The sequence below is a fragment of the Gadus morhua genome, chromosome 10 (assembly GCF_902167405.1).
Source record: "Gadus morhua chromosome 10, gadMor3.0, whole genome shotgun sequence".
Taxonomy (NCBI): Eukaryota; Metazoa; Chordata; class Actinopteri; order Gadiformes; family Gadidae; genus Gadus; species Gadus morhua.
Window position 1 is genome coordinate 24493727 of NC_044057.1, and position 15202 is coordinate 24508928.

General features: G+C 41.8%; 2 protein-coding genes across 2 annotated transcripts; one reads left to right on the plus strand and one right to left on the minus strand.

Moving 5' to 3' along the window:
• The first annotated feature begins 6538 nt into the window (after positions 1–6538).
• LOC115551886 (uncharacterized) lies at positions 6539–10943 on the plus strand. The gene is made up of 4 exons (XM_030367475.1): positions 6539–7368; positions 7552–7737; positions 8819–8935; positions 9360–10943. Exons 1-4 carry the CDS (start codon positions 7260–7262, stop codon positions 9584–9586), a joined length of 639 nt encoding a protein of 212 aa, XP_030223335.1. The 5' UTR covers positions 6539–7259; the 3' UTR covers positions 9587–10943.
• atox1 (antioxidant 1 copper chaperone) lies at positions 10634–14965 on the minus strand. Its single transcript, XM_030367476.1, has 4 exons — positions 14719–14965; positions 14061–14139; positions 11864–12008; positions 10634–11588 (listed from the first exon to the last, which is right to left on the minus strand). Exons 1-3 carry the CDS (start codon positions 14722–14724, stop codon positions 11884–11886), a joined length of 210 nt encoding a protein of 69 aa, XP_030223336.1. The 5' UTR covers positions 14725–14965; the 3' UTR covers positions 10634–11588; positions 11864–11883.
• Between the last annotated feature and the right edge of the window lie 237 nt (positions 14966–15202).

The window sequence follows — 15202 nt, forward strand, 5'->3', positions numbered from 1 at the left end:
CCCCATGATGTCAGAGACGGGACGGAAGAGGAAGAGGTGTAACCACACTGACTCTTTTTCTGTCTGTCTGTCTGTCTGTCTGTACATATATTAGCAGGCATGTGAGTGTCTGTGTGTGTGTGTGTGTATGTCAACGTGGCAGGACATTATTGAATGTGTTTGGATAGGTGTATCATAGTGTGCATGTGTGTGTGTGTGTGTGTGTGTGTGTGTGTGTGTGTGTGTGTGTGTGTGTGTGTGTGTGTGTGTGTGTGTGTGTGTGTGTGTGAGTGTGGGGAGGGGGGGGCAAGGCTTCACAGAGCAGCATCTGGCTGTAGAGCATATAACAACAATTAGAGATGATAAGAGTTCCAGTTAAACTCTTATGTCTGTCTCTCTGTGTCACTCGGTTTGTGTGTAGACTAACTCTTTGTCATCACGCCCCGCATAAAGAAGACAACTGCTATGGCAAGATTACTTTACCCTTCCATTAATTTAATCTTGAACTGTTTAAAGCTTTATCACTAAATCGAAACTTTGCTTGCTGCTGAACTGGCATTCTTTGTTCAAATCCTGAGGCAATAGTTCCTATGATTACTAGATAGTACAGATGTGATTTGACTGGATGGGATGGTCCCTCATTATTAGATATAAAGCTTGGAGATTCTTGAACTGCAAGAGAGGCAGAGGCAGAGGCAGAGGCAGAGAGAGAGAGAGAGAGAGAGAGAGAGAGAGAGAGAGAGAGAGAGAGAGAGAGAGAGAGAGTTGTTGACTGTTCAGGCACTGTGTGCACCCAGCATTAGCTTGCTTACCAAACACATCTTCCAAATAAAATGTTTTGGGAGGTTCTAAAAAGGGCCCTCTTTATGAGTTTCCCTGTTTGACTAGCAGCGCCGTCCAGATCAAACAGTTTGTTCTGCTCTTACGTCACTTCACCCTGGACTTATTAACACCTTTCCATCTGAAACTTCCGCCAGGAAGTCCCTAGGTGGGACCCTGCAGAGTAAGGCCCTGTCCACACAGAGCCACTTTTCTGAAACCAGGTCCCAGGGTGGATTAAAAGAAACCTGATGAGATCCGTTGACGGACGGATGTAGTGTGAACGGCCTTGAAGGGCTGATTATGGTCCCGCGTCACCCAACGCAAGGACCACGCAAACGCCTTGACGCAGTCGTGAACCTGTTTTGGTTCTGCATCTCACGGTTTTAGTGAGCGGACCAATCACAGCCATTGCTGCTCCATCGCCTGCAGTGGATGTTAGAGGATGAAATGCCAGAAACCTGTTCCTTTCATTCCTTGAAAGAGTCCGGTGGGCTGTAGAGATGATATTGCTCTAGTACGCCACTGAGAAAGACTGGGTATGATGGATATTTTGCTCTCCGTCATAAACAAAGCTCCCCCACTCACCGCCACTGGAACCGACATAATTGACGGGTTCTGTTATGGGGCTTTTTGAGCTTTCAGAATAAGCCGCAGGTGTAAATGAAAAAACTAAAGTGCACGCCTACTACTTCCTTTTAAAAACATCTTAAAGGACTCTGTATTAAAGTTTCCACAGAGCTAGCTGTGGTGGACAACTGCCATGAAGCGTGCAACAACAGCGTCTCCGTTTGTTTGTTCTGCAGGAACATTAACTGAAGCTGTTGACGCAAAGCCGTGTCTAGATCCAAAATGGCCACCCACAGCGGCTGTGAGTCTGTAATTACCCCCAGAGTCCAGACAGTAGACAGCAGGCTAACGGGCCAGAACAGCCCATCAAAGCTAGTCTGGTTCTGTTGATCTGATCAGATACAACGCCCACTAAAGTGGACGTAGTGGCTTGCAATAGTTACAAAGTTGTCACTATTACAAGCTAATGAAAATTGGAATGTTCTATCTCTAAATGAACTATTACGCACTACCATTTTCCACTACCTCTATGTTCAAATAAAGAAAATCTCCATTTCATTCAAAAAAATCATGATTTCTAATGTGTGTGTTCTAACCCCTTCCACTCTGCATTCTGACCACTTGTTTTGGTTTGATCACGCTCTTGGCCTTTTTGTTTTTGTCGCAACTATATTTGGATTGTTCTCAGCCTCAGTCAGTTTGGATTAAAGCGTCTGATGAATGCCAACAATGACTGAAGTAGACCACTCACTACCAACGGCTCACAGTGCCTGGCTCACAGAAACATGTAATTAGTTCATGTGGGCTATTTATGTGGGTTATTGTTGAAGTCAGCGGTGGCAGTTGTCATGTGACATCATCGATAGACGTCACATGGTATTTGTAGACATGCCACAGAGCCACTTAAAGATTGCCAAATAAATAATAGATAATATAATTGGTTGTTTCGTAAGACAGGGCAGTTGTGACTGCATAACGTCACATTGTATTTTAGACATTTTATCAATTAATTAAAGATCACCAAATCTACAGTAGTTGACCGTTAAATAACCTCATACTAAAAGGCACACTGTCTGACATTCTCTATAGTGGTTTCAACTGCTTACTTCAGAAGTACACAAAGTGAGAGCTGCATCGCCATAAATACCTCAATGTACCTTTCCGTGAATACTTTTAGGTCTGTTTGTCTTTGTTAGCGCCTCGGTTTACGAGCCAGGTCCTGCTAAACAGACCGACTCGGTGCTGAGTTATTTGACCTTCTATCCTGGCTCAAGGACCAGCAGAAAACTCGTAAGCTGTGAACACACGATGAACTTCCATCTTGTCGTAACCAGCGTTGCCAATATCTTCCTATGGAGATGAACGTTTGGGCTGACGCTACCTTTGGCGGATCATACCTGATTCTCTACATTGGTTTGGTTGACGTGGACCTCTAGAAGCAGATCCACTGATATTACAGCTTTGTTTAATTCTCTTTTGTTGGTTATATTCAACCCAACCTAGAATCCAATACTTTTTTGGCCGTCATCATGTGTAGACCTCTTAAATCCCTACCAAAAATAAGGGTCTGTTTTTCCTCCAGCTGTTTTGGCACGGATCTGTCTCCAGATGTGGGGAGTGGTCTGTTGTCGTTTCGGGAACATACTGTACCCACCGCTCCTCACGATCACTGCTCACCCACTGAGCAGAAACACTGCATGTGTCTCTCTGTCTTATCCTCCACAAACTTCTCATGAAACAAATAAACACACTTCATACTGACAAAAATTACACACACTTTTCACGAACACAAAATTACACTTTATAAAGACACACACTTCCCTGCTTCTGCCCCTGAAACTCAACACACTATATATAAAACACACAAACACACACACAAAAAACATAATTGGACAGCCCAGTGAGCAGACATCCAGTCTTGCTGGCTTTAATTGCGACACAGTAAAACTATTCCAAGTAATTTTAACATCAAACTTTAGCGTCAGTGTCTCAGAGAAGTGTTGGCACAGGAACATTCACACATTTTATTCTGAAGCGAAGCGGCCAATCAGGGGACAGAATCGGCCAGGACTGAAGAGTTGGGAGTAGACAGTATAAAGTGAACGAGATGAAGGAGGGGAAACCAAAGGGTAATAAGTAAACGCATGTCAACACAGTAAACATGGAGCCAATTGAATTGAACTAAAGGAAACTGTGTACAATTAAGATGTAGTATCTTCAGAGAGAGAGAGAGAGAGAGAGAGATGTATTCACTGGTGGTGCCACCGTCTATTGGGACGAATAGGAAGGATAAAGATGAACAAACATGGTGATGGAATGTAATCATACCAGCGGTCGTCACCTGGAGGGCAGGGGTCAACCCATCACCATGGCAACAAGAAAGACATCCCTGAGACTGAACTAATGAGGAGAACATTCCACCTCTCTCGATAACACACCAACCACAACTCTCCCATACTAACTGACGCACACAGCACAGAGTGGTTCCACTGAGGAACGGATGAATTCAACTTAAAGTTAACTGAATGAAAGGATGAACGGATTTAAGGTGGAAAGAGTCACACCTGGAGCGGGCTTCATTACCCTGCAAAAAAAAACGAGATAATAAAAAATAACAACATATTCGCAGAAGGGGGTTTCTGATTTGTCCAATAATTGTATTACATCAACAATACCTTTTGATGCTAGGGGTTTAATGTGCTTGTGATAGTTTCTTGAGATTGCTTAGAAGGTCATTTTACAAAGTGCAGCGAGTAACATAAGGTAAGTCGACTACAGTGCAGGTAGTTTCAGCACAGGTAGATGCCCACGTGGCGTGCAGGTACGTACATGCCTGTCTGCCTGCTCAGCAAACTCTAACAAATCCGTCTCCTCCTTTGAATTCCTGACGCTGAACGAAGAGCCAATAGATAGAATTCTCAGTGAACCAGCAGGTCAAAATCAAAACCCTTCGCAAACTTTTTAATATGCTTCTAAATATCAACGGTCTGTTAAATGTCACGACATTTACGATTTTGATGAATTGGGAGCAGTAATGAAAATGCAATCATTAGAAGAATGTTGAGAGTAATTCCCACAACGAAACAACAAGCTGGAAGATGCTGACCCTGCATTATGAATCAAACCTCGCAACAAAATGACCCCGCCTCTAAGCCAGAGGCTAAATATGACCTTAGGCTGTCGACCAATCAGTATCATCCATCACTGTGTCCTCAGCCAATCAGGTGGATACATCACTCTCTTGGCTACCAGGGACCCGCTGGAGAATGCCAACACAACATCAACACATAAAACAGCTGTCTGTTGCTATGGTAGTATGCATAGTACATGCAGTACAGATCACACGCAGCGTCTGCCGCTGGTCCTGTTTTAACATCCTTATCCAAATCTGAAAAAGGAAAAAGGAAAAAAAGCTGATGGCTAATTGTGTGTGTGCTTGTGTGCATGTGTTTGATATGATCTTGGAGGGTGGTGACGGTAATGATGATGGCGGTAGCTGCCACAGCAGTAGAGGAAGCCTAAACAAACTCAGAGTCTCCATTCTCTACCTACAAATCAATCTGATCTAATCTCTCTCTCTGGAGTGGAGAGAATTGGAGAGAGAAGCGAAGCAGAGCGAGAAGGAGAGAGGAAGAATAGAAGAGTGAGAAGAGGAGCAGAGCTAGGAGGAGCGAGAAGAGGAGTAGAGCTAGGCGGAGCGAGAAGAGGAGTAGAGCGATGAGGAGCGAGAAGAGGAGTAGAGCGATGAGGAGCGAGAAGAGGAGTAGAGCTAGGAGGAGCGAGAAGAGGAGTAGAGCTAGGAGGAGCGAGAAGAGGAGTAGTGCTAGGAGGAGCGAGAAGAGGAGTAGAGCTAGGAGGAGCGAGAAGAGGATCAGAGCGATGAGGAGAGAGGAATGGGAGAGAAGGAGAGAGGAGGGGGGTAGACCGAGAAGGAGAGAGAGGAGGAGTAGGGCAAGAATGAAAGAGGAACAGAGAGGAGAGGAGTAGAGAATGAAAGAGCAGAGGAGTAGGGCAAGAAGGAGAGAGAAGGGGAGTGGAGCGAGAAGGGGAGAGGAAGAGGAGTAGAGCAAGAAGGACAGAGTTAGAGGATATCAGAAAGAAGACAGCAGAGGAAGAGCAGAGTAGAGTAGTGAACGAGGAGAAGAGAAGAGTTGAGGCGAGATAAGCAGTGTTGGAGAGGCAGAGCAGTGGGAGCGACCCCGGCCAGCTGCCACAACACTTTCCAGCCAGAGACCCCCAACTTGGGGACCTTGTCTGCCTGTTTGCATTGTGTTTTTATTCTGTATATATTGTGTCTTTGATTTGTGTTTTAATTGTGGTTGTACTGTGGTTTTATTATGTTTATATTGTGTCTTTGTTTTCTGTTTTAATTGTGGTTGTACTGTGTTTTTATTTTCCATGTATTGTGGTTTTATTGTGTTTGTATTGTGGCTTTATTGTGTTTATGTTGTATTTGTATTGTGGTTTTATTGTGTTTGTTTTGTGGTTTTATTCTGTCTGTATTGTGGATTTATTCTGTTTGTATTCGAGATTCAGATTCAAGACCTTTAATTTGTCCCTATGGAGCAATCGGTTATGCCACAGTATTAATTATATTGTTTTTCCTGCGTATTCAATTATTTTATTCATCAATATATCTTTATATATTATTATTTTTCATTTTTAATTAAAGCTATGATCTAGATGTGTGTGCTATGAGAAGGATTAGGAAACTCAGCTATCTAGCTTCTACAGCCTTAACTGAACATAATCATTGTTGCATGCATCGCTAGTAGCTATCAGGTCAGGGCTACTGAGACAGGAAGGAAGTCCGTATAAACTGTCCCGAGCTGAGGCGTGCAGAAGGAGAGGAAATGCAGTGCTGTAATTTCTTGCTCCTCAAGCCTTAACGTTTGTTTACCATTAACCATCTGTAGCTCTTCCCTCTCCTCCCCTTCCACTCTTTGAACCTACTGATGCCCCCTTTCCATCTGTCCCGCCCTGGGTGGGGTCCACTGATTCTGTTCTCTCTGTTGTACTATCAAAAAGCCCTTTGCACCAATTATACACTACTGTTGGTTCTGCGTTTGGTTGGTTGTTTATATACATTAAATGAATTGTAAATCGTAAGTGATTCCACCAGTATAATACACTAGTTGTACTGGGCAGCTGCCAGTGTCCAACAGTCGAAGATGGTGTACTCGGAAACTAACAAAGATAAACAGTACAGGCCTGCTTTGTGAAATATTTCAATCAGGGTTTTTTTTTTCCCCAACAAAAGAAATCCAGTGAACCATCTTATCATCTTAGATAATATTCAGATGGTTAAACATTGCATTCTGTGTCTACAGCAGCTGGTTTCAATAGGGTTCCCTGGAAATTCACGACCACCACAAACAACAGGATCCATCCCATGAAAGCAAACCCCTGATGGCCTTGAGGAGAACAAAAGCAACAGCTTCACACTTTCCCATCAATAAAGGTGGAGGTGTTGTTAATGACAGAAGCACTGCCCTGCTTCATAACCAAATCCATTCTCATCGGGAGCTGGCCAGCTATCATATTCTACTGGCCATACAACCATTGCTTTCTGCTGATAAACACTGGGATTACCCGCCAGCACCTGGGATTTTTGGTGGACACTTGAGTGGGACCTGCCAAGTACAACCACGGTCTCCCACTGCGGACCCTCGAAGCTGCACAATACAACCATAGCCTTCTACTGGTGGACAATGCAAGCTGCCCAGTACAACAAAGTATTCTACTGGGGACCTTGATAGTGTCGTTATTTATCCGTGCCTACCTCTGAGGCCCATTGATGTGAGAATCCGAGAAAGGAGAGTAAGGCATTATTCACTTCTTTCTTTTCACTTCTTTTTTCACACTCGGGACAGAACCAGCAACCCTCAGGAATGACAGCACTCGGTGGTAGGGTAGGACTGGATCAACCCGTATCCAGGAGGATCTACACCCAGCAAGGACACCAAACCAACACGCTGGAGGGAGAGACAGTATCACAGAGTGAGTGAGTGAGTGAGTGAGTGAGTGAGTGAGAGAGAGAGAGAGAAAGTGTGTTGGTCAGTGTGTTGCTCTCTAACAAGTTTTGTCAGTTGATGCTTAGTTGTGTGTGTGTGTGTGTGTGTGTGTGTGTGTGTGTGTGTGTGTGTGTGTGTGTGTGTGTGTCTGTGTGTTTGTGTGTTGAAGGGAGGATTCGTGCAGTGGGGCTGCTGCTGTCCGCTCTGCTGTCGGTGGAGTTCGTCCTTTACACCGTAAGTCTGTGCTCCTCCAAGTGGCTGGTGGTGGAACAGCTGGGAGCCAGCCAGGGCCTGTTCTCCGTGTGCAACCTTCACGACGGGCTCACCGCCTGCTACACCCTGCCACCCTGGGTGGGTAAGACCCAGCTCTCTTATAACTCGGCTAAGAACATCTCATCTAGCTAGTAGAGAGATTGGAAAATACACATTCATCCCAAAATGGTGATGTCACAGCAGTAGAATTACAGGAAAGTCAGAAAATAGGCGTTAGCGAAAGCATCGTAGTTAAAATTGTTTGAGGGTAGCCCAGGTTGAGCTTCAATGCTCCACCCCGTCTGGAAAACAATGGCGACACACGCAGGTACCGCTAGAGGGTCAATATGTGTAGGTGCCTTTGACTTTGCCTTAGGCCCAGTGAAGGCCTCTCGTTTCTTTCCTGGGAAAGGAGATTTTAGCAGACCTGTATCCTCATGCTCACTCATGGGTGAGTTTTCAGAAGACGAATAACTAACCTTCAAAATGGTTGACTAGTTTCTACTCCATCTGGCTATTAACCATCCTGGAAATAGATCCAGAATAATATCGCTTAGTTCATTAGCTGCACAACCTCAGTTGAGTTCAAAGCTCAGAGGTTGCTGAAAGTAAAATTAAGGACATTTAGAAGCAGGTATTGACATGAAAATGTGACCTTTATTGTGCGATCGAAAGACAGATTCAGATAATATTTGCTTTATGAATGTGATCCCTGTTATTAAAGTTTGGCTGTTTGGTCTTGTTAATTTTTTAGCATAGCCTCTGTAGCTTCAACCCTAGAATGTCTTAAATCTGGTTTCCCAGATACGACCACACTTCCTGAAAATCAAACCAGGCAGGAGAAACCTTGAGGAAACCTTGACCAGGCACCTTTGAGAGGGTTCCCTCCAGCAGCAGATAGCTTTTTTGTATTTTAGATATACTACTATATTGATCAACGATGGAAACTTTGGGTGCACAATAACAATAAAACTAAAACAATAGATAGAAAAAGGATTCATTATCACTCAAACTATGCATTTGTAGTGCATAGATGATCTTCACCTTATAATAAGAGTTTCCATGTGAAAGTTATACTGCACGCCTGATGAAGATAGAACCCTTTGACTAAGAGCAAATAACCAGAACTCCACTGAGACCTAAACAAGTCAGCCTGGTGACGGCTGAGTCTCTGTGGTCCTCAGGGGCCTACAGCCTGAGCTGGATGTTCCTGGCAGGCTCTTGTGTCCTGTCCCTCGCTGCCCTCCTCTCCTTCAGGCTCAGAGGTCCTGCTGTTGTTCTCCTGTTCAACATCTCCTCAGGTAGGCCCTACCACCCCTCTGCTACTCAACATCTAAAGTAGGAGAAATCAGAAGGCTGCTCAACATTCACTCAGGTTGGACCTAGTCCCTCGCTGCTACTCAACCTCTCCTCAGCTAGGAGATATCAGGGAGCTACTTAACCTCTCCTTAGCTAGGAGATATCAGGGAGCTACTTAACCTCTCCTCAGCTAGGCGATAGCAGGGAGCTACTCAACCTCTCCTTAGGTAGCAGACATGCGGTAGCTAGTCAACCTATACTCATAGCAGACGTCAGGGAGACTACATAGTGCACCACACTTAATAGGCATAATTCACTATAAGAAAAGTCAGCATCTACCCATCCATTCAACGAGGAATCCATCTATACATCCATCTACAATCCAACCCTCTGTTCATCTCATATTTCATCCCCCTCTCCCTCCAGCCACACTGTGTGTCGCTGCTCTGACCGTGTTCTTGGTGTCTTTGGAGGAGCCGCTTCCAGAAATGCTGGCTACCCAGTACCTGGGTTGGACCTTCTACATCTGCTGCGGGAACCTCCTGTACACGGTGGTACTGTCTGTGGCCCTGGGTCTTTTCCATGGAGCCTCCATCCAGGTTGAACCAGTGCACGCGTGGGCGGGGGTGGACCTGCCTGTCATAGCGCCCTGACCGTTGACCCAAGAGACGTCTGAAAACAACTGAAAATCAATATGCAAATATGGCATATTGTAAGGAAGTTGTGTTACACATTTGCAAGTCACATTTGATGGGACGGTTGGAATTAAAGACTTGGTGATGTAAATCCAAAAAATGCAGATTTAAAAACAGCTACAAAGTACTATTTTCAGAAGTAAAAAGACAGCTGAAATAGGAATTTATATTGTTCAAAAAAAGTTCCATTCCTTTTTCCAATGCTTTCTGTTGATAACAGTTGTACAGCTGTTTCTATAAATACAATTTAACTGACTTTATCGATTTATCCCCAGACCAACGAAATATCAAATAATTAATACATTATTAACTTTTAATTCTAGAAAGTTATGACTTTAACCGTATAGCCTAAGCAAGACAAAACAAAACTATTGTGTTGAATCCAACTTGCAAGCTTGAATTGTCGTTATAGAAAAATGTTGTTTATCAACTATAATAATCTAGTTTCCTTAAATGTATTAGTATGGCAGCATGATTTCAGGCCGAAGGGCACAACGATAGGACATATGTTTACCAAATTAATTATCAGAGTTGTTGGCATTAAATGTAGGTCCATTATGAACACTCTGGTTTTGGTAAGGTCAAAGCCCATTACCAGTGGTAATCAAAGGTGGGGAAGGTAAGCTCTGCGAGTTGCAGAGACCAGGAAAGAGCAAGATTCAGAAAACAAACTTTATTTTGACTAACTTAAACTGTAGATTAAGTATTAAGTATGATTCAATAAAATCTTTCAATCGTTGGAACAAGAAAATTCTAAGTTTTTTGAAAAAGCAGCACTGTTCTTGAAACATATTCAAAATACTTTATATATAGCTCTATTCAAGATGTTAAGACACATTTGCAAACAAGTATATATTTGTTCATATTATACTCTTCTATTTATTTTCATAAATGGTAGAGCTTGAAATCCAATCATTGCATTTGTTATATTGCATTGTTGTAACGGTCAATGTAATGTGCATGACTAAATGACACCAACTGTCTAGAATAAAACTGAAAACTGTGTTTAAGCATCTTCAATGTTTTTATTTTCCCTGTGTATAATCCACATTCCTAGCAACAGACACATAAAACATACATATAACACAATATCAATATTGTGATCGATGATTGTTTTCCAACTGATTACCAAAAGACAACAAAGCTTATTACATGAATAGCTGCAGGTTGTACTGAAAGAACAAGTTATCAGTTGGTTATAATCTTGCTTTTCTGTTGTGCGTAGTTTAAGTACAGCTGCTATTGTTCAGACAGAGCAGGTCATAGAGGCCCCCGGCCCCAAGACCTTTATACAGGGCATTGCAGGGCCAATTTCTAGAACATCATTTGGAACCAACTTGCACCCAAACCCCATCGATTTCTTCATTTGAATTCACATTGATTGCTCAGTGAAGTCCCCCGGATTTCAATTGATCCTTAATAATTAATTTAAAGTGTTAACATGTAAACAATTAGACATGGCAGAAAGAGCCGTTGTAAAAGAGATATTTGATAAAAAACGTGATTGGGACTAATCGGAGGCATGAGGTTTGAGGCATGTTGGGAGAGGGGATTTAATCAATTTAATAATGATGAAACTAAAGTTCAGCCATTTCGTAGAATGTTTGGAGAGTTTTTACAAATGTTTAACAAGACATATTATTTGAAACTTTTTAACTCTACCACATTTTCTACCACAGATTATTTATGATCATGAAACTATATCTGTTAACCATGTATAGCCGCAGTGATCAAGAGTAAGATATATTTTTAATATTAGCGTCTCCTCGTGCATTGTTGAAAGAGATAAGGCTGGTTTTTGTACAATAAAACCTCTTCAAGTGCCAATTCAATCGGTGGGATTAGTTTGGTTAAGATCCTACTTGAATATTAGGACTATTGATGAATGCCTCCTGGGTCATGTGACAAAAAGACTGAATGTCCTTCTGCCGCAATCCACCATCACTTCAGCAGTTATCCTCTGGAACACACACACACACACACACACACACAGTCAGAATGGTTGAAATTAAATACATGATGACATTTTCAAAATACCTAACGGTAATTAAACAAAATGACACCAAAAATCGGACAAATCTTAGCCAAGCAGTCCAACTTGTTTTTTCCTGGTACTGGTCGCTTAATTGCCACATTCATTCCCATGTGTTTAGCCGAGTGTCAATTCCCAATGTTAAGAAAGCACTCTGAATTGACATTGGTTTGAGGGCTTTAATTTGAATAAGCTTTCCCCACCTTTTGCAGAAGTCAGCAATTCATTTGGTGCCGTTATATTTGACCTCCTTCCCACATTTCTTCAGCGTGTCGGTCAGGAAGTCCACATCCTTCTCAGACTCAATCCAGACCAATCTCTTGGGAAGATCGATCTCAAACTTCACCTCTGGAGCGACACAGAAGGTAGAAACAAAACACATTATTACACACCTGCTGTAAACGCCACATGTGTATTCACCTAAACAGGTGTACTGTGTCAACTAGTGATGGAGGAGGTAGTGTTCGTTTGAATATCAATTGACTCTGAATTTAATGGAGTATAAAACAAAATAAAAAGCCTAGACACATTTAACTACACATTGTGCCACCAAGCTTATTGCAGGGTTTCCCCACACAGATGTTTCTTGAGATGGGTGAGGAAAAGAAAAATAATATACTGTACTGATTTTTGTGTGAAAGAATTCTGCGATAGTTTCCATTCGTGTTCACATATCTTAAGCCAGTTTTCTGTACAGTCTATGTGTGTGATGAAGAAAAACTAAAGAAAACTTATAAGACACGTCGGGAAGCAAAATATTTGATTGAATTTTAGAGCATCTCTCACTTCATATCAAGTCAGAGGCCAAGTTAAACTGAAATAAACTATGGGAGAAGTGGGTATGACTGCCAGTATCAGGGCGAGGTTGCAAAACAACGAAAGGAATCTACACAACAAAGAAGTCAGTCGACTGAAATGGCCCGAGTATCAGTCTCCGTGGCAACGGTTGGAATGCTAATGCCAACTAACCTAACTACCTTTCCCCTCTCAGTCGCATAAAGGAAGGGAGGTATCTTTAGGTCCAAGGAGAACGTTAACAGTTTATTTTAAATTTACTAGAACTTATATAAACAAGATTAATATCATAGGTTCATAATTGTATATTATAGTTATGATTAATATTTCCACGACAGTATGTGTTACACCCATTCGGAGCACCAATGGCCACACCATTTTTTACTTATTTTAGTGTAGAGCTAGTGGGATACACATCAAAACAGTGATTTTAATGAAGACGTCTCCAGGTAAATTAGTTTTTAGTTAAGCTATTGTTAAGAGAAGGGTACTTTGTATTTTGCCTATCGTGTAGAACTATTGACCAAGCGAAGATTATTGAGGGAAGGGCTTCGGCCCGGCGTCTTGGAATCCCGGACTCCTGGCCAATGATAAACTCTCACCCCTGATAACGTCTTTAGTTTCCATAAGTCTAAAGACCCGTTCCTTTAGGTCTTAAGTCACATCACTGTAATTCAGAGCGTGACGATCTGTTAAATATCCTCAATCTTTCGAACTTAAAAAACAACTTTAAACCTCCCCCTCAGCTACCATCACAAGGAGAATCGCATACTCGTGGAAACTACTTGTTACCGCTAATTCATTAGAATGAAATTACATAACTTGAATAGAAGCAATGTCAATAAAACTTGAATACATTAACTCCTCCATGATTTCACGTCGGATGGATTTTTACCAGCAATGTGACCAAGACAACTCCCATGTTCCCAGGTTACTGAACGACATCATCAAACTACGTCTTTTGTAATTGTTTTTATTGAGAAATCCCTAGAGTCCGACATTTCATGTTACACCTTTCAAAAAAATATTCAAACCTCTCCGAAGACAATATAAAAATTACAAGTTTACATAATGTATAACGGTTAGAAGCATGTACATGGAGTTTATTGTAGGTCTTCTGAATAAGGTCAGAGGTTTGAGTGTGTTACTCAACTAGCTGGCTTGCTTTCAGATTGTTGTCAACAAAGGTTGAATAACTTTGATCATTTGGCAGGAGTAAGACACACAGAAGTCACGGGACATGTTTGAAAGCAGGGCGGGTAGAAATTAATTTAATATAGTTCTATGGCTATGGAAAAATATACATTGACAGTAAATATTTTACGAAAGAAAAGTGATTTTTTTTCCTAGTAAAAGTGTCAGACAAATATAAAGAATGAAGTAAAAAAAATAATGTGTTAATGATAAAGTGCTATAAATCTGTAGAAAGAGAAATATATGATTGGAGGGATGTAGGCCTAAGAACCAAGGAATAATTTAAATAGGCTACAGAGGTATGAAAAGAGCTAAATATAAATCTCCAGGAGGTATTCAAAATATAAATATGATACATAAATTTAAACTGTACGGGGTGCAGTTGTGTATGTTGAATGCAGTAGAACTGACCGTCTCCCAGTTTGTTGAGGATGCGAGTGACGGCTCCGGAGCACCCCTCACACGTCATGGCCACCTCAAACTCGTGTTTCTGGAAAGCAAAGTCTTCTGTTAGGTTACTAACTTACTACGACTTCATTGTACACGAGTCTGATCAATATAAATAAAAAGGCCTTCATCTGGTCTCCAAAAAGAATCATAAAGAAACACATGAATGCATCGAGTACTTCCGTTACAAATGCTCGGCCCAGGAATTATGATTCAAAAGAGACAATTCAGAGTAAAAGATTCATAACAAAAATATGAAATTAAATTAGAATTTTGTTGAGAAAAATCGTGATGCGTTGCACCAAAAACATAAATACCCCGTCACTGATCATAACCACATCAATCCTCCTTATTCTCTAAACTGCACCATTCCTTACTTAAAGTCTAAATATCACCCAGAAAGGCCTACTTTTTCCACACCGTTGGGTTCTGGGTTGACTAGGAGAATTGGCTTTCATGAGATATTTTCTGTCCCCACATCTTAACAAACAAATCAGACATGCATTTTAAAAGTGAGTTGCTAGATCTACACTAAATACAGCTATGTGCTCATAGGCTAAAGCCTGACTTGGCTGACTTATACCGAAACACTGGAAGATGGCAGTGCGTAGAAGTAGCTTACCGTCATGTTTCAAGTAGTGCTGAGCAATGCACCGGCAGACGATGATCGAAGTAAATGTACTTTAAGTTGGCTTGGGAAATAGTAGGGATCGAGGAGTCACAGTCGAGTGGAAGTGCACTGACGACGCGTTAACGATAATGACGAGGATCTTTGTTCTATAACACAATACCAACCGGACGGATTTCTCTTGAACAAACCTCCCCGAGGATCACTATCTGGCAGGTAGGCGTTCAATCAGGGGGAGCGTACACTCACTACGGCCCACTATCTGGCAACTATGTACCGCTTATGGCACAATTATATACATTCTCAACAAGTATTTTTTATAACCGTGCATATTAAAAATAAATGAAAAAAATAACAAACCAATAGGCATTGGGAGTAAAATTCATACAAATATGAATGTATATGTTCTGCATCTGGGCGGTCTTTGACGTAATATTACGCACTGCAGGAAGTGTAAAGTGTACATTTCTTCAAAATA